Source organism: Manacus candei, unplaced genomic scaffold (genome assembly GCF_025592945.1).
Source record: "Manacus candei isolate 608988 ecotype Guabito, Panama unplaced genomic scaffold, ASM2559294v1 h1tg000084l, whole genome shotgun sequence".
Taxonomy (NCBI): Eukaryota; Metazoa; Chordata; class Aves; order Passeriformes; family Pipridae; genus Manacus; species Manacus candei.
Window position 1 is genome coordinate 4,182,083 of NW_026138132.1, and position 26,822 is coordinate 4,208,904.

Below are 26,822 nucleotides of genomic sequence, written 5' to 3' on the forward strand. Positions count from 1 at the left end.
CCCGAAGGGATGCCCAAATCCCAAATCCCTCCTTCCAACGTGTCTGTGACAGGGACAATCACCCTCCAGCCCAGGCACACAGGGTTCACCACCCCCTACCCCTCTTTGCCACCGGTTTTGGGAAAGGAGGGAGGGGCAGGACAGAGGGGGACCCCTCGACGGTGACTCAGGGATGCCGGGGGGGTTGCGAAACAGGCCCGGGATGGTTTGGGAGACGCCTCCACGCAGCCTCGCCAAGCCCAGCCGCCCCGGGGAGCCCATCGGGGGAACAAGCCACGGCAGCGTCTGGGCTGTGCGCGGCGGCCGACCCGTCAGGCAGGTTTCCCGGGGCAGGAGCCGTGCCTGGGGAGAGCCGTCCAGGAGCTGGGAATGCCCCTCCGCCCGCTCGCAGGCTGACGGAGCCCCCCGGCTCTCTCCTCTCGCCGCCGGAGCCATGCGGGCGGCAGGGCTACTGCTGGCCCGGGCGCTGCTGGTGGCCTGGACGCTGCTGCACCCCGCGGGCACCCAGCAGTGTCACCCCGCCGGCCCGGCCACCGTCCTGCGCTTCACCGACCGCCACGCCGAGATCCGGGTGCCGGCGCTGCACCGCGTGCCCAGCCCGCTCGACCCCCTCTACGGGCTCGTCCGGCGCTGCCTGGACCTCATCCAGCAGAACCCCCTGCCCACGGGTGAGTCCTGAGCCCGGGGAGCCGGGATCCCACTGCTGGAGGTGCTGGTATCCCCCCGCTGTGGGTGCCAGGATCCCACTGCTGTGGGTGCCAGGATCCCACTGCTGTGCATGCCGAGATCCCACTGCTGTGGGTGCCAGGATCCCACTGCTGTGGGTGCCGAGATCCCACTGCTGTGGGTGCCAGGATCCCACTGCTGTGGGTGCCGAGATCCCACTGCTGTGGGTGCCAGGATCCCACTGCTGTGCATGCCGAGATCCCACTGCTGGAGGTGCTGGGATCCCACTGCTGCAAGTGCCGGGATCCCAGGGTTTTTCCCATGTCCGGAGCTGCTCCAGGGGTTCTGAGCCACTCCACGGAGGAGGACTCTGCCTCCATCCTGGTGCTGCTGCCCCGGGAAGGTTGGGGGAGCATTGGGTGGGACCTATTTCACCAGTGCCGTGATTTATTTTGCAGAGTTGCTCCGGGCAGCCCTGAATGACCCTGGATCAGTGCGGACATCGCAGGTGAGCTGGGATGTGGGGCAGGGGATCCCACGGGAGTGTTATCCACCTGGGACAGGGCACGTGGGTGCACAGAGCACCCCAAACTCGGTGTGCCAGCACTGACGAGGCTCTCCCATCACTCAGGTGGTGCACTACGAGCTGGGCTATGTGGTCTGTGCCGCCGTGGCCCTGCTCTTCACCGTGGCCATGCCGGTGGCCGGGATGTGCTTCTGCTACTGCCGGAGCCGCCGGCGCTGCGGGGGCCGCCTCCGCGCCCACCGGCGCTCGCTGGGCTGCCGGCGGCACTGCCTGCTGGCCTGCCTGTCCTTCACCTCCCTCGTCATCCTGTGAGTCCCTCGGAACGCGCCGTGAACTCCTGTTGGGTGGGGGGGAACCGTGTCCCTCGGGGCAGCCCCGTGACCGCCCGCTCATCCCCGGCAGGATCAGCGTCACCTGCGCCTTTGTCACCAGCCAGCGGGTCAGGGGGCAGATGGAGCCGGGGCTGGGGGCTGTGCCGACCACCCTGCGCACGCTGCGGCAGCACCTCGCCAACGTGCCCCAGGTGGGTCCCCGGGCGGCCTCGCCCCGGGCACAGGGCGCTGCCCGGGGGCGGCCGCATTTCCCTCAGGGAAGGGGGTTTGGAAGGCGAGAGGAGGTGACGTGGCTGCATTTGAAAATGCGTTTTGAATGGCCAACGCGGGGCTTCCTCCCCTCCCCGCGGCTGCTCCCCCCGGGCTGAGCGGCTCCTCTCTCCCGGCAGGGCGTGCAGATGGTGGTGGACAAGTTCGAGGTGCCCCGCAAGCAGATAATCTCCGATTTGGGCGGTAAGCGCCTCGCCGGGCACTGGGGAGGGCGCATCCCGAGCTTCCCACGGGGATGCTGACGCGGCTCCCGGTGCCTTGCAGGCCTCAGCCGGAGCGTGGGGCTCTCCATCCACACACAGCTCAAGGCCATGACCTACGCGGCGCTCTCAGACCTGCAGGACAGGGCTGCAGGTACGGCCGGAGCGCGGCTCCGCCGGGGCCCGGCCTCGAAGGGGGAGCCGGGGTGGCCGAGCCTCCGGAGCAGCGTGAACTAGCCCTGGGCTTTCTCTTTAAGACCTACAGACCTCGCTGCACCATTTACAGATTCTTGACGGGACCTCGCGGGCGCTGGCGGCAGCGCGGGCCGAGCTGGAACCGGCGCTGCGGGAGCGGCGGGGCCGGGTGGTCGCCCTGCTCGACGATCCCCGCTGCACCTCCTGCGCCAGCGCCCTGGGCAGGGCACAGAGCCTGGAGCTGGGCGCTGACTACGGCAAGGTGGGACGGGGCGAGGGGCACCCACCACCCCCCCGGGGCTCATGGGTTCCTTCTTGTCTGCCTCGTGTCCAGAGAAGGGCAGCGAGGCTGGGGAAGGGTGTGGAGCACAAGTGCTGTGAGGAGCAGCTGAGGGAGCTGGGGGGGCTCAGCCTGGACAGGAGGAGGCTCAGGGGAGACCTTCTCACTCTCTGCAACTCCCTGCCAGGAGGGGGGAGCCGGGGGGGTCGGGCTCTGCTGCCAGGAACCAGCAGTGGGACAAGAGGGCACAGCCTGGAGCTGCCCCAGGGCAGGTTTAGGTTGGCCATGGGGAAGAAGTTCTTCCCAGAGAGAGGGATCAGCCCTTGGAATGGGCTGCCCAGGGAGGGGGGGAGTCCCTGTCCCTGGAGGGGTTTAAGCAGAGCCTGGATGTGGCATCAGTGCCATGGTGTGGGTGCCAAATTTGGGTTGGGTCACAGGTTGGACTCAATGATCTCAGAGGTCTTTTCCAGCCTCTGTAATTCTGTGATTCTGGGATTCTTCCACCCCAAGGTGCCGTCGGTGGAGAAGGTTTTGAAGGCCATGGCTGGGCTGCCCCGAAGCGACTTTGAGGAGATGATTCGCCAGGTTTGGGGGGTCAGGGTGGAGCAGGGGGGTCCAGCGCCCACATGCAGCTCCAGCTCAGCACCCCCTCTTTCCTTGCAGGGCAATGGCACCTTCAACTCCATCCCGGAGCTGGCTGTGGAGAGGATGGCTCAGGTCATCCAGGGTGAGTGAGGTGGTCGGACCAGGGACACCCTCCAAGGGGCGAACCCTGATTTGAGGGGGCACAGGGTGGGATGAGGGAACCATCCACGCCTCCAGCACAGCCTTGGCCCCGCAGATCTGCGGGAGGAGCTGTCCCACACCGCACAGAAGGTGCAATCCATCGCTGACAGCTTCCCCCTCCCCGACTACACCCGGCCCGCCAGCAAAGCCCTGGTGACGGCGGAGGAGCGGAGCCGGCCCTACCTGCGGGAGGTGGAGCGCTTCGAGCACTACAGGTGACTCTGGGGAGCAGGGAGGGGGGCAGTGGTGCAGCAGGGGTGGGTGCTGAGCCCTGCTGAGCCCCAGCTGGTGCCTCAGCCCCGTATATGAGGGCTGTGGGGAAATGAGCTCCATCTCAGCCAGACACAACACAAACATGAACACAAACTAACAACTTGAAGCAACTTTGAGAAACGTTACACTCAACGTGCTGCTAAACTGAACTGTGGTAACGTCAAGTTAATGGATTTAGAGACTTTGAAGTCGTTGTTGATCAAGCACTTTGAGTGCTGGCCTTCCTTTTCTGAAGTGATGCACCTTACTCTCCTTTACGTAGTGGTCTTGTGATACAAAGCTGTTCCTCAGCTGGTTCTCAGGATTAAACAGACAGGATACTCTCTCGAGGCTGTGCCCTGCTGCTCTGCCCCCAGGTGGATCGCGGGCACGGTGCTGTGCTCCATCATCCTCCTCATCCTTGCCTGCAACGTGATGGGAATGGCTCTGGGAGCCTACGGGCTTTCCAAGCGTGAGGACCCGAGTGACTACGAGTGCCGAGGAGAGGCTGGTGCCAAGTTCCTCCTGGTGTAAGCATCCCCCTGTGTCCCAAAGGGGCTGTTCCATCTCATCCCCCCCAAAAAACCCCAGGAGGGCAAAGCCCAGGGAGGAACTGGGAGGCAGCCCAGTGGAAAGGCTTTTGATGCCACCGCCTGCGCCGGGAGGAGTGGGAGAAGCGGCTCCTCCCTGGGAGCTGGCAGCTCCTGTGCCCTGGCCCCGCTGCCTGGCACACCCCACTCCCAGGGCCCTTCCCAGCCCAGCGTGCCCGGGCTCGGGAAGGAGCCCCGGGGCTGCAGCTGGATGGGCAGGTCCCTGCAAGCCCCAGTCCTGCCCTCTCGGGGCTGCAGACCCACCCCCTCCTCTCCCTCCTGCAGCGGCGTGGGCCTGGCTTTCCTGTTCTCCTGGCTCCTCATCCTCCTCGTTTTCGCCACCTTCCTGGTTGGGGGCAACATCCAGACACTGGTTTGCAGGAATTGGGTCAACCAGGAGATTTATAAGGTGGGTGGCCACACATGCACCTGCTGCCACATAAATCTCTGCTTGTGTGCTCCAAAATGCCTCCAAACACTCTTTGTCCTCCCACTAATCCTCCCACTAAACCTGACTGGAAAAGCCCCATCCTAGACCAGAAGATTAAGTTTAGGATGATGTCCTTGGATTTGCATCAGCAGCAGGGAATTTCCTTCAGGCTGTTAATTTGCTACCTGTGGGATCCCTGTTCCCTGGTCCTTGGGGATCTCTGGGGTGCTTGGGGCTGGCACATGGTGTGATGGTGCTGAGAGAGGGGTTGGGGGATTGGGGATGGGATCAGGACTCATCCCATGGCTGGACACATGCAGGCAGGTCCCAGCACAGGGCTGTCCACTGTTTTCCCTCTGAACACACTGGGTGAGTCTCTGCAGTGGGGACCATACAAATAAAGGCAAGATTAGTTCTGGATGGGATGAGGTACCTCAGGACACAACTGTGAGGGCAGAACACCCCCAGAATCATTGCTGGGAGTGCCTGTGCCTGACCCTGACCCCCTCTTTCCTCCTGTTTGGCCCAGTTCATTGACACCCCTGGGAATCTCCCTCCATCCATGAACCTCACCCGCCAGCTCAACCTGAGGAGGGACTCCAACCTCAGTGCCACGTACCGGTGGGTGCTGCGAGAGCCCACCCCTGTCCCTGCACATCCAGGTTAAATTTGGGATCATGCTGCCAACATCCCTTTGCCTTCCAGGGACTGCAAGAATGGTGCAGGGCTGTGGGAGGTGCTGCAGCTCGACAGGTCCTACGACCTGGATGAGCACCTGAAAACCCCCAAGGTGAGGGCGGCACCAGCCAGAGCTGCTGGTAACGGCTCAGGGATGCGGGAGCTTTACTGGGGTTACTGGGATGGAGGGGCCTGGCCTCAGCCCTGCAGGACCCCTTGTCCAACCCTCACAGTACACGGCTGACTTCCAAAAACGCCTGGGAGACTTCACTGCCCACCTGGGGGACGTGCGGCTCCTGCGCAGCGAGGGCAGGCAGGACCTGGAGACCTTCGCCCGCAGCGGCCTGGACGAGGTGGACTATGGGCGCTTCCAGGAGGAGGTGAGGGGAGCTGGATCCCTCTGCAGGGAGCAGGATGCAGCCCCATACTGGGACAGTTCTCCAGGTTTGGGTTTTGGGCAGCCACCGACTCTGTTTTCCCTCAGATGAAAAACCCCTTGGTGCAGACCAGCCTGCCTGGCCTGGCCAGGAACCTCGAGGGGCTGCAGAAAATGCAGGTGAGCAGCAGGGTGGGTGGTGGGGGATCTCTCCATGCCCTTGGGGGATCCCTCTGTGCCCATGGGGGTGTCCTCACCCCGCTGTCCCCCCGCAGAGGAACAGCACGGTGGCAGGACGGCTGGGAGCCGAGGCCCGAGCCCTGTGGCAGATGCAAAACTCCACAGTGCAGTCACAGGAGGCTTTGGTGGTGAGTCTGTGCCGGGCTGGTGGCTTGTGGTACCACTGGCACTGCCCAGTGGTGTCCCTTTGAAGGCTTTTTCATCCTTCTCACCTCACTGTCCCACAGGCAAAGCTGGGGGAAAGCGTCCAGTTCCTCTCCCGCCTTGCGCCACATCTCAAGGTACTTCCACATCTTCTTCCAGCTCCAAAAAATACGTGGTGCCCTATGGGTCCTGTCTGCCAGTGTCCCAAAAAAAACAGTTACAGGGTGATGGGAGAGCCAGGAAAAACACCAGTTACAGGGTGATGGGAGAGCCAGGAAAAACACCAATTACAGGGTGATGGGAGAGCCAGGAAAAACACCATCCAGGGAGGATCAATCTCCTTTGGTGATTAGATTTGCTGCTGCGAATCAGAAATGCCCCTGCAACAGGGGCACATCCCTCTTTCCCTGCCCTCTGGCAACCGGACCCAGCTTAGAGCTCGGCACACCCTGCTCCCAGCACCCCGGGGCACCCATCCTGCTGCTCCCTGCTCTAAGGATGCTCTTGCTGTGCCCCCCCAGGAGCGGGTGAAGAGGACACTGGCCACCACGGCCTCGGTGGAAGCCCGGCTGCCCGTGCAAGCCCAGCAGATCCTGCGGCAGGTGAGATGGGGCTGAATGAGCCCTCAGGGGGTACAAAATTCCAGAAGGAAAGAGTGCAAGAGGGGAAGGAGCACCTGAAGCTTCCAGCTCTTGTTCCAAGTCTGACATTAGCCCAGAGGTGGTTGGAGCAGGGCTGGAAATCATGGCACTGTCCCTCCACGCTGCCTTCCCCCTTCCCAGGAGATCGGTTGCTTCACGAGGAAGGAGCTGAGGTACTTCACCCAGTACCTGAACTGGGTGGGGCAGACGGTGAGTGAGTGCTCCCCTTCAACCCAGGGGGATTCTTGGGGCCAGGACCCTCCCACAGGTCCCACATGCAATCCTTGAGCTGAGCCTTGGCAGTAAAATGCATCCCCCCGGGCCAGAAGAGCACTTATGCCTTGTCTCTACCCCTTGTTCCAGCTGAGAGAGGACGTGGCCTCGTGCCAGCCCCTGGCCACAGCCCTGGACAACGGGAGGGTCATCCTGTGTGACCGCATCGCTGACCCCTGGGTAAGGATCCCATCCTCTGGGGGCCAGAGGGGACCTGAAACCAGGCTGGGGAAGGGCCAGTGTGAGGACACTGAGGGCACTTGGTGTGTTCAGCTGGAGCAGAGGAGACTGAGGGGAGACCTCACTGCAGTTCAACTGCCTGGGAGGGGCAGAAGAGGGGCAGGGACTGAGCTCTGCTCTGGGGGACCAGGGACAGCAGCCAGGGAATGGCTGGAGCTGTGTCAGGGCGGGCTCAGGTTGAATCTCAGGCAAAGGTTCTTCCCCCAGAGGCTGGTTGGGCACTGCTCAGGCTCCCCAGGGCAGTGGGCACAGCCCCAAGGCTGCCAGAGCTCCAGGAGGGGTGGGATGATCCTCTGGGGCACAGGGGGTGACTCTGGGGCTGGGCCTGTGCAGGGCTGAGGGTTGGACTGATGGTCCTTGTGAGTCCCTCCCAACTCAGCATATCCTGTGATTCCATGACTCCCCAACTCCCCCAGAGCCTGGGGGCTGCCCCTTCCCCACAGCTCAGCAGGACCCCCGTGCTCTCTCCTTGCAGAATGCCTTCTGGTTCAGCCTGGGCTGCTGCACCTTCTTTCTCATCCCCAACATCATCTTTGCCATCAGACTCACCAAACACTTCCGCCCCATCCGCAACCGGCTCATGTGAGTGGTGGGCACGGGGTGGGCGCACCGTGGGCTGTAGGAGGACAGAGGGAAGGGGGAATTCAGTTCCTCCTTGACACCCCCCCCATGTTTTCTTCTCCTTTGCAGCTCTACGGGCTCAGAGGAGACCTGTCCCTTCCACATCCCCCGTGTCACGGCACTCAAGCTGTAGGATGGGGGTCTGCTGAGTGTGCCTCACACCCCATGAGCTCCCACCAAACCTGTGCCCAACCACTGCAGGGCTCTGGATCCCTCTGACATCTTGCAGGGCTTCAGATCCCTCTGACATCTCTTCCTCAGTGTTGTTTCGGGTGTGACATCCTTCCCTGTTGAGGGGTGCTCTGTGGAGTTTGGGGTCCCTCCTCTGCACCCTTCGGGGCCTAAGCACCCCTCAGGGATGCTCCTGGAGCCTGGATGATCCAGGGTGCAGGGGAAGGGTCCCCATTTCTCTCTCACCCCCAGCTCACCCCTCACAGACCCCCAAGGATGGACACCCACCACTGCCCCACAACACTTCCCCACACCCGGGACCCCCGGGCACTGTGGGGCACATTAAAGCCCTTCCCAGCCAAACCCACCACTGATTCCTTTGTTCACACCCTCCATCTTCCTGCTTTCCACAGGGAACTGTCCTGAGGGGGCCCCGGGGCTGAGGGGGTTCTGAGGCTGAGGAATTTCTGCAGCCAAGGGGGGCTTCAGGGCCATGATTGTGGCTGAGGGGGCTCCAGGGCCAAGAGGGCTCTGGGACCAAGGGAACTCTTGGGCTGAGGGGGGCCACAGCCAAGGGGGGCTCTGGGGCTGAGGGGGGTCACAGCCAAGGGGGGCTCTGGGGCTGAGGGGGGTCACAGCCAAGGGGGGCTCTGGGGCTGAGGAGCGTTCCGGGACTGAGGGGGCTCCAGGACTGAGGGGTCTCTGGGGCTCAAGGGGCTCTAGGGGTGAGGGGGATCCAAGGCTGAGGGTGGGACAGCCAAGGAGGCCTCTGGGGCTGAGAGGGTTCCGGGGCTGGGGTTGTGTCTGGGGGGGCCCAGGGCCAAGGGGGCTCTGGGGTTGGAGGTGCTTTGGGGCTGAGTGGGCTCTGGGGATGAGGGGAGCCCATGGCTGAGGGCTCTCAGGGACTGAGGGGGCTCAGGGGCTGAGTGGGGCTCCAAGGCTGAGGAATTACCCTGGCCATGGGGGTCTCAGGGCTGAGAGGGCTCAGGGGCTGAATGGGGGCTCCAAGGCTGAGGAATTACCCTGACCGTGGGGATCTCAGGGACTGAGGGGGCTCAGGGGCTCAATGGGGGCTCCAAGGCTGAGGAATTACCCTGGCCGTGGGGGTCTCAGGGCTGGGGGGTTCTGGGGCCAAGGGGGCTCCAGGGTTGAGAGGGTGACATGGAGGTGGGGGCTCCAGGGCTGGATCCAAGGAGACTCCAGGGCCAAGGGGGCTCCGGGGCTGAGGAGGTGAACGGGCAAGCCCCTGGTAGTGGCCCACGGGACCCCCAACTCCATCTCCCCAAGAACCAGCACACAAAACCCCCTCCCACCATAGGGCTCAGGGCTCTCCTGCCCTCAGGATTACAGCTGAATTAGAGCTTAATTTGAGCTGGGGGCTCAGGGGTAAAACTGCAGGTGAAGGGGGGTTGCTGTGTTTTCAGTCATGGAATGATGGAATGGTTTGGGTTGGAAGGGACCTTAAAGATCCATCGTTCCATCCCCTTGTCATGGTCAGGGGGTTCTTCCCCTGCTCCCAGGGAAGCCCAGGCAGGGCTCTGCCTCCCAATTTATACATTTATGGCATGAAATTCCTGCTTGTCTTTCATATCCTTCATCCCCTCGTTTCAAACTGCTTTGTCCAACCAGCAAATCATTTACAAAATCCACACAGGAGTTTGCAGATCCACCAAACGAGGATTTCCCAGGATCTCCCTCCCCGAAATAGTCTCTGTTTGCCAACCAAGAGAGAAGTGCCCCATTTTTATGCATTATTAAAAGGCTCTTCCTACCCACAGCCAGCAGGAAACACCTGGTTTATGTATTATTTAGGTTATTGTTGCCCAGAGTCAGCTGGTTTTAGGCAGTTCCTCGCCTGCAGAGGTCAGTATTGGAAAGGCTTTTTCCAAAGGGATTTAGGGAGTTGAAGCCCGAGGGAGGATTTCTGCAGGAACCCCCATCTCCAGGGATGCCCTCAGTCCATCTGGAAAACATGTGATGGCGTCATGTGCAAAAATCAGCTTTAAAACGGAGTATTTTGTGGTCAGAGGAGGGTTGGTGGTGGGGAAAGGTGATGTTCATACCTGGGATTCAATCAGGAAATACATTCCTGACTTTCCTGCTCCCAGCTTGATGTATTTTGAAGGCTTAGAGTCATGAAATGCTGAGATAATTAAAAAGGAAAGGTCTGCCTCGTTTTTATAAGCTCCTCTCCATGGCAGTGTTACGTTTTAAACACAGTAATATCCACTTTGTGGTGCAGAAGAGCACAGGGATTATCTGCTTTAAATGTTAAGTAACATAAAAGCAATAGTATTTATTTAGTTCATCCATTGATTAAAAAAAAATCACAAAATCACAGAGTTGTTTAGGTTGGAAAAGAACTTTGAGATCATCAAGGCCAACAAACAAACAAAGTGAATTCATCTGGTTCTTCTTCCTAAAATCATTTCTAGTAGGTGGGTCACAATAAATAACAGATAAATAATGAATAACAGGGAGATTCACCCCAAAATAGATGCATATTATGTGTATGGTCAGCACTGCATTATCTCTGCTCCCTCCCTGGGAGGTAGGTGGACTAAATATGTGAAGAACTTTGAGTTAATGGTAAATCACCAAGGAATAATCCAGAAAATTGTTCTAAACCACCTGGAGGGCACTTTGGTTTGGAAAAAAAAAAAAAAGTGAGGACAAGCTGGATAATAATTCCCCACCCAAAGCCAGGTCATGATTTATGATTAACCTCCACTCCCACCCCACACAGGCACCTTCCCTCTGCTTGATTATTTGTATTGATAAATTAAAGACTGAAATCAACTCGTTTCCAGCTCCTAAAAGTATTTTTTTAATGAAAAGTGGATGTCTCCTCTGTCAGAGAGTTTTTTTTCCTGTCTCAGTTTGTCTGGATCTGTGTTGGGTGACTTCTAAAGGCTGAACCAAACTGGTGTTGATTAAACCACTTCCCTTCTCAAATCCTCCTCTTGGAATTCAACCCCTGGGACACCTCACCTTCCTCGTGCTGCACCCACTGACCCCAGAAGTGTCTATAATTAATAGATCCCAATTAATAATTCAAAGGCTGGAGGCAGCAGCTCTGCCTGGGTTGGCATCTCTGCTCACCCCAGGTGTGTTTCCCCCCCCAACACCTATTACAGGATCCAAATTGTTCTCCTCTATTCCCGGAACTAAGGAGAAACACAGGAAAAGTGCAGCCAGTTTTACCAGAATCAGTCTATTCCTGCAATTACAATAGTATCCAATTTTACCATTGTTATTTGGTTTCCCTTCTTTTCTCCCCATTTTTCAATGAACACCAACCTCCCTTTTTCCTCCAGAAAAAGGATCCATGACCTCTTCCATCTGTTCTTCTCATCAGCCCCTAAAAACAGCTGAGGAAGCCTAGATACAAACCAGCTGCCATGGAGGGTTGTTCAGAATTTCATTCCCATCCCCAAAATGTTCATTTTCAAGCTGTTTGTGCAGCAGAGCTCCAGCAATTACTGAGGGAGGAATAAGATCCCAATTCTCATCTTAAATTTCATTTAATCTCAGCTGAGGAGTTATGTGATTATACCAAAATCCCTTTTTTTTTTTTGAGCCATGAATTGCCTACTGACTCCTTAACTCAAATTCCCAAACAAGCTCAGCTTTGTGAGAATCCAAGTCCCAGAGGCTTCGCTCCAGTTTCCTTTGTTTTTAACATGAAAAACTCCTTGGAATTTCGATGCCGTGAGAATGTTTTGGATGGCACAGATTTTTCAGGCCAGAATAAAGTCTCGGGAACAATAAACTGTGTTGCTTTATTAGTGCTGATCACTGTTTGCTGTTTAATGGCTCTGGATGAGGCTTTGCTTTCAGGATGATGCCATGAAGCAAACCCAGAGTGAGCTCGGGATAAGCAGCCAGTCCTGATCCTCTGCTGTAAATGGAATCTCCTCCCTTTTTTGCCTTTTGATCATTATTTTGTACTCAGGGTCCCTCTGGGCTTGAGAAATGCTCTGCAAACCAAGCCAAGGTCGCCAGAGCTACTGGGAAAGGGCACTTTCTTGTTGTGTCCTTCAGTCAGAGGCAGCTTTGGGGGTAATCACAGGGTGAGAAAAAATTCTCTTTGCCCATCATGGAGTAAAACATTTCCCAAGCTGGGCTTATTTTCATCATCTAAACCATTCTCCATCCCCTTGAAGCATCACCAGATAAAATGCTTTGCATCCTGTGCTTGATACCTCTGGATTTTTCCTTTCGAGGGCACAGAGGTCATGGCAATCCCAGGCTCTGAAAAGCCTGTGGGCTCCTTCCCCTGCAATCCCAGCCCTCTGCACAGATGGAACATGACTTTGTTGTCCTGGTATTCTCCATGTGGCCTGAGACCTGCTTTGGTAAAGTCAGAGATAAAATTAAGGAGAAATCCTTCAGGAGAATTGTTGGCTCTGATGTCTCTCCACTCGTCCCCCAAAACTGGCACATCCAAAATCCAGACTGTATTAACTAGATGGTCCTGCTGTGCATAATCTTTGGTTTTATCCAAAATATTGTTAACTGGGGAAAAAAAAACCACCTCATTTCAAAATGTTTCCTTCTACATATCCTTGTCAAAACTGAACTTCCCTATCTGTACACAACTTTATTTCTCAGGGGGCCATTCCCGTCACATAATCTTGGCTCAGAAGCAGGAATGTTATCTGGGATTTTCACTCACATTGGCTAAGGGTGAGTAAAACCCCCTGAGCCTCCTCTGAGTGCATCACACTTGGATCCTCAGGGAATCCACCATGGAAACACCTCAGGGGAGATGCTGCAAATCTCAGTTGTTCGTAAATAAAACCGTTTGGAATCTCAGCTGTCTCCAGGCTCCAGCTAAAACCCAGCTGTTAACCCTGGAAATAAACCTCTTGGATGGTTCCAAGCATTATTTATTTACACCAGCTGAGAGAGAACATGCAGCATTTCAGCTCCCAGCCCCGTTCCCACATCCCTCACATTCCCCCGTAGCCATGGAGATGAGCATCGTACCCATGACAACTCCACAGGAGCATCTTGAGCATCTCCAGAGCAGCCCAGTCCCTCCCTGGGCTTCTCCTCGTGCCAGACAATGCCTGTTGGCTTGTTCCTGCTCCCACACAGCTGATGGCAAAGCTGCTCCTCAGCAGCAGCTCCCTTTCCAAGGAAAAAGGGCCTGAGAAGGAGCAGATTCGACACCTAATGCTGGGATATTTGGTGTATGAAGGTCCCTGTGGTACATTTATAAACCACAGGCCTTGGAATTGTTGCTTTAGGGGAAAGGAAGGCTTTGGACAAAGTCATGTGTCATCCCGGGGCAACATCCCAGCTGGAAGATGCTCCGAAAGGGATGGGGAGGCACATCCCGTGGGAAACCATTTAATCCTAAAAATCTGGCCTGATTTCCCTCAACATGCATTTCCCACGCCCAATTTGTCTTTGCTTGTTCTCATTTACACCCAGAGCAAAAGGGGATGAAACCCCACAAAACCCCAGCCCCAGGAACACTTTCCATGGAGGGAGAGGGGAAAATCTGAGTGGAAACATCCTCCCCAGCTCATCTAAGAGGATTTACACGACTATTTTGTGAGCCAGCTGGGTTTAATCATCTCATCCTCACCAAGCATGTGAGTGAGAAACCAGGTCAGGGGAGGTAAAAGCTTGTTTTGTTCTCAGGTGAATAAACAAGGTAAAATCCTGGGCCAAAATTAGATGTGTAAGAGAAAACCATAATTTAAAAAATATTTTAAAATACATTTTAAAAATGTAAAAATAATTTTTAAATTAAAATTCAAACAAATAAAAGAGAAAATTAAAATCAAATTAAAATCAAATTAAAATAAAATAAAAATTAAAAATAAAATATTTTTAAAATTTAACAATAAATATTTGAATATAAATATTTTAAAATAAATATTTAAATATAGATATTATTAATTATATTATAAATATTTAATAGATATTATAAATATTTTAATATAAATATTTAAAAATAGATATTTTAAATGTAAATATTGTTACTTATATTATAAATATTTAATAAATATTATAATTATTAAAGAATAAATATTTTAAAAAAGAAATTTTAGAAATAAAATATTTTAAAAATATATATTTAAAAAAGTATTTCTCCCTCTCCAACCTGGTCCTTGTTTCAGTCTATTGGTCGACTTAGTTTATTTTTAAATAAAAATCAAGCAATTACCTGCATTTCCTGGGGTTCAGCTTTCTCCAGCTCACCCACAGCCCATTTTCCCACTATGAAAACTGATTTTTCCTGCTCCTTTCCCAGCTCGACCCAGCCAGGAATCCACAAGGAGCCCCAAGAACTGATTTCTCCTGTCCTTTTCCCAACTCAACCCAGCCAGGAGGAGCCCAAGGCTATTATTATCCCTGCATCCATCACACCTCCAAAATTGCTCCTGTCTCTGCTTGGGAGCACATTGAAATCCCTCAGCCTGAATTCCCACCCGTTCCCACAAGCTCTGGGCTCCCAGCTGAGGAATTCCGGGAAAGGAGCAGTTTCCCCGAGCAGGGTCTGAGCTCACAGGGCTGACTGAGGCCAACCTGGCCCAGCCCGGGTGTGCCCGGGTTATTTCTGGCGGGGTGACCTCAGCCCGGCCACTCGTGTCACCCCCGATGGCTCCGAGCCCAGAGAGGGGATCGCAGGGTAAAAATAAACGGGAGAGGAGAGCAGAGGAAAACCTCCCGTGAGTCACGCCTTGCTCCGAGGAAAGGAAAACAGGGATGTTCGGCTTTCCTGCGGAGGAGCCGGCTGGGGAGGGCACAGCTCTGAGGGGATGGTTGGGAAGGAGTTTGTTCCTGGAGCTCTGGGGAGGGCCCAGCTCTGAGGGGATGGTTGGGAAGGAGTTTGTTCCTGGAGCTCTGGGGAGGGCCCAGCTCTGAGGGGATGGCTGGGAAGGAGTTTGTTCCTGGAGCTCTGGGGAGGGCCCAGCTCTGAGGGGATGGTTGGGAAGGAGTTTGTTCCTGGAGCTCTGGGGAGGGCCCAGCTCTGAGGGGATGGCTGGGAAGGAGTTTGTTCCTGGAGCTCTGGGGAGGAACAGCGTGTCCTGGAGGGGCCCAAACGCTGCCCTGGGAGGAACAGGAGGTTTATTGACACCAAGGACAGAAGGAGCCCTTCCCGGGCAGGGTCACGGCCTTTTCCCAAACACAGCAGGGGATTGTTCCTGCCCTGCTCCCAAGGCACTGGGAAAGGGTATTTTTAAATCCAATGCTGCATGGAAACTGGAGCAGACACCAAATATCTTCAACAAGTGGGACTGCCTTCTCCCCTCTCCCACAAATCAATCCAGATGGAGGCTCGAACAGACAAACCTGATTTCTTTTTTTTGCATTTCAAAGCACTTTTATTATCAGTTCTTTTTCCAAAATGAGAAAGTATTTCCAAATAAGCATTTTATTTTATTTTGTTATTTTATTTATTTATTTATTTATTTATTTAGTAAATCTAATTTATTGTATTTTTAATTTATTTTATTTTATCTTTTTTTTGTTTTAATTTAATTTTACTTTTTTTTTATTTTAATAAAAAGCTGTTATTTTGCCTTCTAGCACCCAGGTGATGCTGCCATGCCTGGGAGAGGTCAAAGGCCCATTTTTGGGAGCTGTATCCCAGGCAGGTTCTCTCCCAGAGCCTCAGTGCATCACTGGGAAGGCATCACCCTGAGTCAGGGAGGGGAGGGAAGGGCTCCTCCCATCCTTAAGGAGCTTTTCCTGCCTGGAAATAGCAACGAGCACATGAGCAGAGTTATTACACCCCCAATCAGATTGAAGAGCTGGATGGACATTTATAACCTGGTGGAAAAACACTTAATACCCCTCAGATGGACATTTATAACCCCAGGGATGAACACTTACAACCCCTATGGATGAGCATTCACAACCCCATGGATTAGCACTTTTAACCCCATCAATGAACATTTATAACCTGATGGGTAAACACTCATAATCCCATAGATGAACATTATTAACCCTATGAATGAAGATTTATAACCCTATTTATGAACATTTACAACCTGATGGATAAACACTTCTAACCCCACGGATGAACACTTCTAACCCCACAGGTAAACACTTCTAACCCTATGCATGAGCATTTATAAGCCCATGGATGAACATTTTTAACCCCCTGGATGAACATTTTTAACCTTATAATGAACATTTTTAACCCCCTGGATGAGCATTTAGAGTCCCTTTAAGACACTGTCCAACAATGAAGAGCAGGAGGGTGTTTGCAGCCCCCAATATTTCATATTCCACTTGCCAGTCCTGAGGAAAAGAAATGAATAATAAATTAATGTGGCCCATCTGCTTCCTTGAGGATCTGGATTTGTCTTTGAAGCACAACAAGGAAAAGCTTTGCCTTATTTGCTGCTTTCTCCCCCCAAAACCACCTTTAATAACCTCTCCCTGGAGCCTCCCAGCAGCAGGAAGGTGCTGGCAGGGCCCTGGTGCCTGTGAGTCACATCTGCCCGTGGATCCTGTTCCAAAATGACATCAGTGCTGATGGAAGCAGATCCACGTGGAAGGGACAGCCCCCCTCCCGACTGCAGAGCCACGAACTGATTCCTTTTTTCCATGAGATCCTTGGCTTTGCAGCAGAGCTGCCTCTGGCCAAGAAGAAAACCCCTCCTGGAAGCAACAGGAGGTGCTGGATGGAAAGTTTGCCTGGATGGATTTTTCCCCTCTGTGGTTCCTCCCCTGGCACGTTCCTCCTGCCCTGACGTGTCTCTGGGATTGGGGAATTGCTGGGACTTCTCCTCCTTTCCATCACAGGTTACACAACCACTGATATCCTGGGAGTGTGTGGATTCAACACCCTGCTCCTGCCAGTTTTTCCTCCTGGCCTGATTTCATCCATGGAAAAGGCTAAAAATTTATGTCATCATGGAATCCTGGAATGGTTTGGGTTGGAAAGGACCTTAAAGCCCATCCAGTGCCACCCCTGCCATGGGCAGGGACACCTCCCACCAGACCAGGTTGCTCCAAGCCCTGTCCAACCCGACCTTGGACACCTTTTATCCTTTTTAAATCCTTCTATTTCTTTTTACAGGTAAAATTAAGGATGTCAAGAACAAAGGAGAAACACCACCCACGAGCTGTGTAATCCTGCAGTTGGTGCAGACAAAGACCCTCTTCCACTAAAAATTGGCCAAAAATGACGTTTCTTTTCTGTCCTTTCTCCTTGCTGGGCTCTGCAGGGCTGCAGCCCCGGCACAGCTCCACCCCAGGCGTGCAATGAAGCCCTTGCCACCAAAAAAAAATGCAAAATATCCTAATAAAACTTCAATGTTTTGTCTACACACTGAGATGGGAAAGCAACAACCTGAGTGGCAGGGAAGGAAGTGCCCCCAGTGCTTTCCTTCCCTGGGCTGCCATCACCCCATTCAGTCCCCAAATTACCTTTCCTCTGTAAGGCTCCCACCATCCAAATATTACAGACACATCTGGATCCCAAGACAAATCAAGGAGTTTTACTTTGAAGAGCCTGTCCTGTGGTGAGGCTGGAAAGTAAACCAAGTTCTGCAAAACACATTCCATTAACTCTCTGAACACAGCACTTATTCCCGATTATTTTTGCATTTGGAGGGTTCAAAGATGTTTCTGGGTGAACTTAGTGGGATTTGAGATGGGATGAGCCTGAGCCCAGACTTTTTGCCAGCTCCAGGGAGTGACAGTGGGGTGGGGTGAGGCTGTGGGACTCCATCCCCGCCTCCAAACCCCACCAGATTACCCCAAAACCCCAGGAAATCCCTCACAGACTCTCACAAGCTGCAGCTGCTTCTCCAAGTAAGCCCAGAGTTATGTGAATAAAAGTGTTTTGTGTGAATTAAAGCCACAAAAAAAATTTAAAAATCAATGAGGAGCAGTGAAGGAGATGAACCCACCCCCTTTCCCAGCTCACCATTAACCCAAACTCAGCATTTTCCATCCCTTACAAGAAAAACTCATCCCATTAATTATTTCCAAGCTGGCACAGAGCCTGTTGTGTTTCCACCATCCCCCGTGGATGAAGAAGGGCCAAATCTCCAGTGGAGATCGATGCAGCTCCTGCCTTGAAGCTGAGAGAAATTTTACCCTGCTGAGAAGCTAAAAACCCACGTGGCCCCATTAAAGAGAAGCCCTGGATACACTGGGCTGGGTGTGTTTAGCCCTGCAACTTCCAGGATAAATTAAAAATTAATTAATAATCCATAGGCTGCTCCTGCTCCATTTGCAGCTGGAATCTATCAGAGTTTCTGTATTTCACCAAACAAGACCAAAACTTCCTTCAAAATATTTTAGTACAGAAAAATCATTATTTTTAGAAGCTGTGGATGGATTAATCCCAAACATCTCGTTCCCAGTGATGTATTTCTTTCCCTTCCTGGCTTGGGATTTTAGACATCCCAGGGAAGAGTATTAGAACCCAAACCAGGGAATCAGGAACCATCTGTGCATTCACATATGGAATAAATATCTCCTGCAGTAGAGAGCCTTGACAGGCTCACACACCTTAATTCTGCCCTGTTATTTAATTTTCTCCTCCAGAAATTAATATCCAGTTCTTCCCAGCACAGCCCAAGCTCCCAGAACAGGCCATTTCCCTACCAGACAGAAATCACTTTAATTTTTTTAACATAATGCAGCCAGATGGATAAACAAGGGAATGGAGCATCGGGGTAAAATCCCCTTTACAGCCAGATGTGCTCTGTGGTCCAGGGGTGGGAGCAATGCTGGGATGGATGTTCCTGGCCCAGCAAAACCTCAGGAGAGGTTTGGCTGCATCAGTGGCTGAGTTAAAATCATAAAATCCTGGAATGTTTTGGGTTGGAAGGGATCTCAAAACCCATCCCATTCCATGGGCAGGGACACCTTCCACTAGCCCAGGTTGCTCCAAGCCCTGTCCAACCTGGCCTTGGACACTTCCAGGGATCCAGGGGCAGCAACAGCTTCTCTGGGAATTCCAGCCCAGCCCCTCCCACCCTCACAGCCAACAATCCCTTCCCAATATCCCATCTAGCCCTGCCCTCTGGCACTGGGAAGCCATTCCCTGTGTCCTGTCCCTCCATCCCTTGTCCCCAGTCCCTCTCCAGCTCTCCTGGAGCCCCTTCAGGCCCTGGAAGGGGCTCTCAGCTCTCCCTGGAGCCTTCTCCTCTCCAGGGGAACCCCCCCAGCTCTCCCAGCCTGGCTCCAGAGCAGAGGGGCTCCAGCCCTTGGAGCAGCTCCGGGGCCTCCTCTGGACTCTCCAGCAGCTCCAAATCCTTCTGATGTTGGGGATTCCAGGGCTGGAGCAGCTCTGCAGGTGGGGTCTCACCTGAGGAAGCAGAGGGACAGAATCCCCCCAGGATCAGCCCGGGCCTGATGTAAATCAGTCTCAGTGCAATTAATTTCCAGCTTTATTTGCATCTCCCAACCTCCACGCAACCAGCCCAGGTTTCTCTGGACTCCAACTGTTTATTACAGCCCATCTTAACCCTAAAGGATGGGAAAACTCCCCATCCTTCTCTTTAGGTCCCTGTATATTCCAACCACATACTCTTACCCTCTGAAAAAGCCCCAGTTTGCCATGAGCATCCCAGGGAACTTTTAGTTGCCCTCTGTGGTGTTTCCTCCCATTAAATATCAGGATAACTCAACAGAAACTGTGACTGCAGGAGTGAGTTTCCCCCCTCTGGAGTGAGACAAACTCTGAAGGCAGATTTCTCCTTTCTCCCACAAGTCTGAGCCTGTTTTATTTCCTCTCCATCGATCCACAGAACAGCTCCCTGTTTCACAGGATAATGGATAATGGGTTTGGAGCTGCAGCCAGCAAGTGCTGAAAGCATCCTTTCCTTTCCCAGAGAAAGGAAACTGTGAGATTCCCAAACCAGCCCCAAACCTGCTCAGCCCGTTGATATTCTTCAACCAACAATCCAAATTCTGTGATTTCCCAAGATTTCCAAACCAGCCCCAAACCCTCATATTTCTTCAATAAAAAAATCCAAGCACTGCGATTTCCCAAGATTCCCAACCCCACCCTAAATCCTGCTGGCCTCATTGATATCCTTCAATAAACCATCCAAATGCTGCAATATTCCAAGATTTCCAAACCAGGCCCAAACCCTGCTGATCCTATTGATATTTCTTCCATAAACCGTTCCAAGATTCCCAAGCAAGCCCCAAATCCTGATATTTCTCCAGCACAAAACCCAAACGCCGCGATATTCCAGGATTTCCAAACCAGCCCCAAACCCTGTCGTTTTTCCCACAAAACCATTCCAGCCCTGCGGTTTCCCAAGGTTTCCCCATCCCTGCTATTTCTCCAAGAAACCATCCAAGAGCTGTGATTTCCCAGGCACTCGTTTGGCCCCCGGCGTTGCTCCCACTCCCGGATCGTGCGGGATTGATGCTCCGGGGCCAAGCCCGGTTTTGGGGCTCCGGCCGCGGTATTCCCCGGGGAAGGACGGGGCTGGAGCCCGGGCAGGGCTGGGCTGCGCAGCCCCAGCTCCTCCCTCTCGCTATTTATTCCTCCCCGGAGCCGCTGGGGCTGAATCACCTCGAGCCGAGCGGGGAAGGAGCTCCCGGCCGGTGAGTGCCGGGGAAAACGGGACGCGGCGGCTCCGGGTGGGATAACCCCGGGGGCGAGGGGGGTGGGAAGGCCGAGCAGCACCGCGGGGACCGGGAGCTGCCTCCTTTCCCTGCCATCGCTGCCTAAAAATAGACATTTCCAGCGTCTCCTTAAGAGCCAGAGCTCGGCTTTGCCCGGTGCTTGTTTACTCGGTGCTTGCTCAGCGCTGATGCCGGCGGGGAATTTTTCCTTGGAGGGTTTTGTGCTTTCCCTCGTCTCCCAGCTGCTCCCCCGTTATTTGGGGGATTAACAGAAAAAAAAAAAAAAAGGGAGGGGGGAGGATTTCTAAAACTAGAGGTGACGTTTTCAGAGAGCAAACTGCCAGCCTGCAGCCCCCCTTTCCCAAAACCCCCGACCTGGAATTTCCATCCCCGACGAGCCGAGGCATTCCCAGCATCGCCAGGGGGGTCTGGACACCCCCATTCCCGAGCATCTTCCCACCTCCACCTTCCACACCTCCCATCGCTTCCTCCCCCACCCTCTCCCTCTCCGCGGGCACCTTACCAAGGTTATTTCCACACTTGTTTTGGCACCAGGGTGTTGGTTTTCCCCTCTAAACCCGAAACCTCCTCCTTGCCGACCCTGAGCACGTAATTGCTGCTCGTGATCCCTCCTCGCAGCCTCCATTTTCCACTCCCCCTGTGCCCTGAAGGAGCACAGAATTCCTCCCTTTCCCCAGCACGGAGAGAAACCGCCCCGCTCCAAACCACCTGAATTAATTCCTCATTTCCCACATCCGCAGGGAGGAGAGGAAGGCTAAACAGAGTCAGGGCAAAATACCTACGAAGCCATTCGATGGCATAATTTAATATCGATATTATGGCCACAGCAGAAATGTTATTTCCGAGCAGAGGGATGGCAGCTCCAAGCCCGGGGAAGCGGCTCCTGGTGCCCGTCACCCCCGGGTTTTTGCCAGGGAACCCGTTTGTTCGGGGTGAAGCTCAGAGCTGGTTAATTAGCGCGACGCTAACGAGCCTTCGCCCTGTTTGTCAGAGCTCAGCTCTGCGAAGGCAATTAGAGGAGCAGGTCAGAGCTGCTGGGCTGGAACATCCTCCAGGGCTTTGCCATAACCTGTTTTCATCCGGGGGCTGATTTTTTCCCCCTTGGAACTCACTGTGGGGAGTGATACCTCGAAAAAAAAAAATTAAAAATTGCCATTTTGCTGTCTCCCCCCCCCCATTTCCTGATTTTCACCCAGGTTTTGTTGTTTCTGCCGTGTCTTTCAGCTATTTTTAACCCCCTGATCTCATCCCTGCCCCCAGCGGGTGGGTGAGGAGGCAGCAAACCCACTCCAGAGAGGGTGGTTTGCACCCAGATTTTTCCGTGAGCGGGCAGCCCAAGCCTGGAATTCCTCCCCATCGCCAGGGACAGGCTTGTGCATCTTCCCTGCTCTTTCGTTTAGGCCTTTTGCAAACGATCCCACCCAAACACAGACGTTTAAAAGGCTTTAAATCAAACGTTTCTTGACATGAGACCAGATTTTAGAGAGTGTGGGGAGAAAAACATCATTATCTGAACCCAAGGAGAGATTAATTTGCTTTTTGTAGCCCATAAAACCATATCTAGGTCGCAACAGAAGAATTTCTGGTTTAAACAGTGGGTTGTTTGGCCTCTTTGGCTGTTAAGGGTGATATCTCAGGAGAGACCATCACCTCCTACTTGCATTAGGGTTATCCCTGGGGAAAGGGGTGAATTTTAAGGAAGTTGGTCCATTAGTTGCTGCAAAAAAAAAAAAAAAAAAAAGCATTTAGGACTTATATTTGATTGTTTCTTGCTGTAACATGAGCCAGAAAGCACATCCAAGGGTGCTGTGAAACACCCACCCACACTGAGAATGCTTCTCTCGCCCTACCCAGCATCCTGGCGTGGGATTTTGGGGGATAGCTCAGGCTCAGGAAGGATGGAAAAACTCTTTGCTGTGGTGCACTCACATATTAAACACGAGGGGAGCAGCAATTCGGTGCCCTTGGCTTTGCAGGGAGGCATCCAAAGGAATCCTGGAGGTGCTTTCCAAAGGATTTGCAGACCTGGTGTGTGTCATACAGGCTGGATTATACACATGGGGGAGAAATGGCTCGTTAAATTGGATTTCAGCCTTGCCAGCCCACCAGCTGATGTGGGAGATTCCTGGCACGTCCCTGCAATGCCAGCAGGAAACGCTGAGTAAGGGATAATTGCAAACATGTTAAACTCAAAAAATGTTGGTTTTCACTTCAGGCCTGTTGCACATTAACAGGGATTTGGGCAAAATACGCTGAATTCTGTTCCTTGGGAATATAAAACCCCTGGGGCCGGGCTGGGCGTTGCCCTCCTGGCAGCGCTGGGTACGCAGAAGCTTTTGGGATTGGGCTGGATCTGTTCATTGCATTGATCCTGGCACATCAGAAATCCCCTCTATGTCATCTGATTAGGCAGAGCAGGTTTGATAAGTGGGGTTTTACCTCCCAGTTAGTTGCAGTGGTTTTTTTTATTTCCAAAAGGTTTTTCTTTCACTGCTTAAAATTGCCATTACCTTCTGAAAACCCGTGGGGGGATATATATGTATAACAAAATAAATATATATATATAAAATATATATTTATTTCTGGGGGGAGGATTAATACTTTGGGGGAGAGATAAATATGCATTTAAGTGCAAAGCTGTTTGTTCTGCAGCCGGGTTTGGGGGGATGGAGTGTGTTTTAGATGGTGTGGGAGCCAGGGGGTCTCTGCCTCCTGCCCTGACACTGCCTGTCCCTGTGTCCTCAGGTCCCACAGCCATGGCCAGGCTCCTGCTCACCTGCCTCTTGGTGGTCCTGCTCCTCGGCATCTGCACCGACGTCGCCTTCTCCAAGAAGGGCAAAGGCAAACCCGGCGGGGGCACGTGGGGCACGGGGAGCCACCGCCAGCCCAGCTACCCCCGCCAGCCCGGCTACCCCCACAACCCGGGCTACCCCCACAATCCTGGTTACCCCCACAACCCCGGCTACCCACACAACCCGGGCTACCCCCACAACCCCGGCTACCCAGGCTGGGGCCAGGGCTACAACCCCTCCAGCGGGGGCAGCTACCACAACCAGAAGCCGTGGAAAGCCCCCAAACCCAAGACCAACTTCAAGCACGTGGCGGGGGCGGCGGCGGCGGGCGCCGTGGTGGGGGGGGCTGGGGGGCTACGCCATGGGCAGGGCCATGTCGGGGATGCACTACCGCTTCGACAGCCCCGACGAGTACCGCTGGTGGAACGAGAACTCAGCGCGTTACCCCAACCAGGTGTACTACCGCGACTACGGCGGCTACGTCCCGCAGGACGTCTTCGTGGCCGACTGCTTCAACATCACCGTCACCGAGCACAGCATCGGCCCCGCCGCCAAGAAGAACGCCTCGGACGCCGGGCAGGCCGTGAACCAGACGGAGGTGGAGCTGGAGAACAGGGTGGTGACCAAGGTGATCCGGGAGATGTGCATCCAGCAGTACCGCGAGTACCGCCTGGCCAACGGCATCCGGCTGCACCTCGCCGACGCCTCGCTCGCCGCCCTCCTGCTCCTCGTCCTCTTCGCCATGCACTGATGGGTCCCGGGATCCCACAGCTTTGAGATGTCACCCGTGTCCCCGGGGGGACCCCCCGCCCTCCCCGTTCTTGCTTGCGGTCGTCGTCGGTGAAGAGCCCTTGGGGCGCGCGGGCGCCGGCGCTCCCCTCACCTCCTTGGGGTTCACTCCATCAGCTCCTTGGGGTTCACCTCCATCAGCTCCTTGGGGTTCACCTCCATCACCCCCTTGGGGTTCACCTCCATCACCCCCTTGGGGTTCACCTCCATCACCCCCTTGGGGTTCACCTCCATCACCCCCTTGGGGTTTACCCCCATCGCTTCCTTGGGGTTGTCTCTGGTTTAGGCAACTGGATGAAAATTTCCTTCTCCGCTCCAAACACGTCCCCAGTGAGGCAGGACAGCTGGATGTACCCCAAAAAACATGGCCTTCACCACCTCCTCCTCCTCGGGGCCACCCCGAGAGGGACCAGGCAGAGGGGACCTCTCCTTGGCATCCTTGCAAGAGCATCTCCAAAAATGCCCTTTGCTAATGAGCAGGGTTTTATTTAACCCCTTTAGTCCCGCTGCCACCCCTTTCCCTGGGGCACCCAAGCACCTCTATCCCCCCGGATAGGGGCAGATATGGGGTTTTCAAGCAACAAGCTGCCAGGTTGCAATTTTAACCCTTTAATCCTAAAAGAAACCCCTTCCCCATGTACATATTCCCACACCTTTGCATGCTGCAAAACCCTCCTGCAGCAACACACCAAAATAAAGTCATTTTTTATTCCCCTCCTCGGCAAGGCTGAAGCGCCGGTCGGTCTTTCTCAGCCTGCCAAAGGCAAAAAGTGCTGCTGAATGCCCAAAATACCCCCAAAATGGGGTGTTACAGCCTGAGAAAAGGCTATTTTGGATGCTACAGGTGACAAGTCACACTCATACTCCAGCACCTTGACCTAGAGGAAGTTAAAATGCAGCCAAAAGGATGCTCAGGGCGGGTCAAGCACTTAGCAAGAGACTTAAATCAGGTGAATCATAGAGTCACAGCACCAGGAAAAACAAGCCTGGGATGCGAGATGCTTCATAAAACCCACACTTGTGAGTAATTTCTGTGGCACGTGGAAGCAGCGGGTGGAATTCTTGCTTCTCATGAGGCGGGTCGTGGGGGACCCGCAGCCTCTGCAATGCTTGTTTGACCCAGTTCTATTTAATATCTCGTGCATTTTTTTTTGCAAGGCACTGAAATGAGTTGTTTTTTTTGCATCAGTGTAAGCTAAGTGAAGAAATATAAATATAAATATATATATATATATATACACACACACAAACAGAGAGGAATCTTTTGGGATCCCCACTGGAGAAGCAGGGCTTTGAGGTTCCTGTACTTTGTGATACGCGGATGTTTTGTAAACCCCTGGCGGCGCATGCTCGGGATCTGCAGTTCTGATACTTTTCTAAGTGTTCTGGTACAGATTAAAACAGATAAAGCCAAGATGCACCATCAGCCTCCTTCCTGGAAACAGCTCTGGGCCCGTCCCCCGGAGCCAAAAGCTGCATTTTGCATTTTCTGGCCTGTGGGAGCCCTTTGTTCCCATTAGACACCAAATTTGGCCTCAACCCCACAATCTCAACCCAACAGTCTCAGTTAACCCTTTCCCCTCCCCCTGCTCCCACTAATGGTGTCGCTGAAGTCCAACAAAACATTTTCTAATTTCTGTCTAATTCTAATTTCTGTCTAATAAAAGAGTTTTTACATTTGCTGTTTTGGTGGCGTTAAGCCCGACCCAAGCCCTGCTTAGTCATGGAATCCTGGAATGCTTTGGGTTGGAAGGGACCTTAAAGCCCACGCAGTTCCAACCCTCTGCCATGGGCAGGGACACCTTCCACTAGCCCAGGTTGCTCCAACCTGACCTTGGACACTCCCAGGGATCCAGGGGCAGCCACAGCTTCTCTGGCAATTCCAGCCCAGCCCCTCCCCACCCTCACAGCCAACAATTCCTTCCCAATATCCCATCTAGCCCTGCCCTCTGGCACTGGAAGCCATTCCCTGTGTCCTGTCCCTCCATCCCTTGTCCCCAGTCCCCCTCCAGCTCTTGGAGCCCCTTCAGGCCCTGCAAGGGGCTCTCAGGTCTCCCTGGATCCTTCTCCTCTCCAGGTGAACCCCCCCAGCTCTCCCAGTCTGGCTCCAGAGCAGAGGGGCTCCAGCCCTTGGAGCAGCTCCCTGGACTCCTCTGGACTTGCTCCAACAGTTCCCTGTCTCCAAGTTGGTGTCCCAGAGCAGGAGGAGCTCTGCAGGTGGGGTCTCACCTGAAGAAGCAGAGGGGTAGAATCCCCCCCAGCCCTGCTGCCCACACTGTGGGGCCAGCCCAGGCTCAATAAAAATCAGTCTCAGTGCAATTAATTTCCAGCTTTAGTTGCATTTTCCAACCACCACACAACCAGAGGACCCATCCCCCAACAGACCTGGCACTGACAAGCTGCAGCCCAGTGGGAGGATGAAAAATCCCCTAAAAGAAGGTAGGAAAAAGTGCCCACCCCCACAAAAGAGAAGGGGAAAAAATAAAAATCCCTTAAGACAATGGAGAAAAAAAAAATCTCTGTTTTCCAAGGTCAATACATGGATATTTCCAGGAAGGGGCTGGCAGCACCTGCACAATGAATTCTCCTCGGGAAAGTTTTGACCTCGGTAGCAGCACTAAAAATGGTAATTTTTAACCCAAGCCTCCACATCTTTCCTTCCCCCTCTCAGCACAGGGAAGCTGCTCCAGCCCCCCCAAACAGGGGAAACACCAGCACTGGCAGTAATGAGCTCAAAAA

At 53.8% G+C, this 26,822-nt stretch overlaps 2 protein-coding genes across 2 annotated transcripts; both read left to right on the forward strand.

Moving 5' to 3' along the window:
* The first annotated feature begins 213 nt into the window (after nt 1-213).
* PROM2 (prominin 2) lies at nt 214-8,263 on the forward strand. Its single transcript, XM_051811959.1, has 23 exons — nt 214-668; nt 1,125-1,174; nt 1,298-1,500; nt 1,595-1,715; nt 1,914-1,977; nt 2,059-2,148; nt 2,252-2,451; nt 2,980-3,054; nt 3,133-3,196; nt 3,311-3,470; nt 3,885-4,037; nt 4,383-4,506; nt 5,057-5,148; nt 5,233-5,317; nt 5,439-5,585; nt 5,690-5,761; nt 5,857-5,949; nt 6,049-6,102; nt 6,487-6,567; nt 6,748-6,816; nt 6,970-7,059; nt 7,595-7,701; nt 7,810-8,263. The coding sequence occupies exons 1-23, from the start codon at nt 434-436 to the stop codon at nt 7,871-7,873; spliced, it is 2,493 nt and encodes an 830-aa protein (XP_051667919.1). The 5' UTR covers nt 214-433; the 3' UTR covers nt 7,874-8,263.
* A 12,086-nt stretch (nt 8,264-20,349) lies between these two features.
* On the forward strand, nt 20,350-25,760 carry PRNP (prion protein). The gene is given in 3 exon segments (XM_051811933.1): nt 20,350-20,460; nt 23,248-23,633; nt 23,635-25,760. Coding segments are annotated over 2 exon segments (786 nt in total). The 5' UTR covers nt 20,350-20,460; nt 23,248-23,258; the 3' UTR covers nt 24,046-25,760.
* The last annotated feature ends 1,062 nt before the right edge of the window (nt 25,761-26,822 follow it).

What these genes read in the sequence shown, in the direction of transcription:
- PROM2 (XM_051811959.1), top strand. Translation starts at nt 434, where the DNA reads ATGCGGGCGGCAGGGCTACTGCTGGCCCGGGCGCTGCTGGTGGCCTGG. An exon ending in GCAGAACCCCCTGCCCACGG is followed by an intron (nt 669 to 1,124) that starts GTGAGTCCTGAG and finishes TTTATTTTGCAG; the next exon opens with AGTTGCTCCGGGCAGCCCTG. An exon ending in GATCAGTGCGGACATCGCAG is followed by an intron (nt 1,175 to 1,297) that starts GTGAGCTGGGAT and finishes CCCATCACTCAG; the next exon opens with GTGGTGCACTACGAGCTGGG.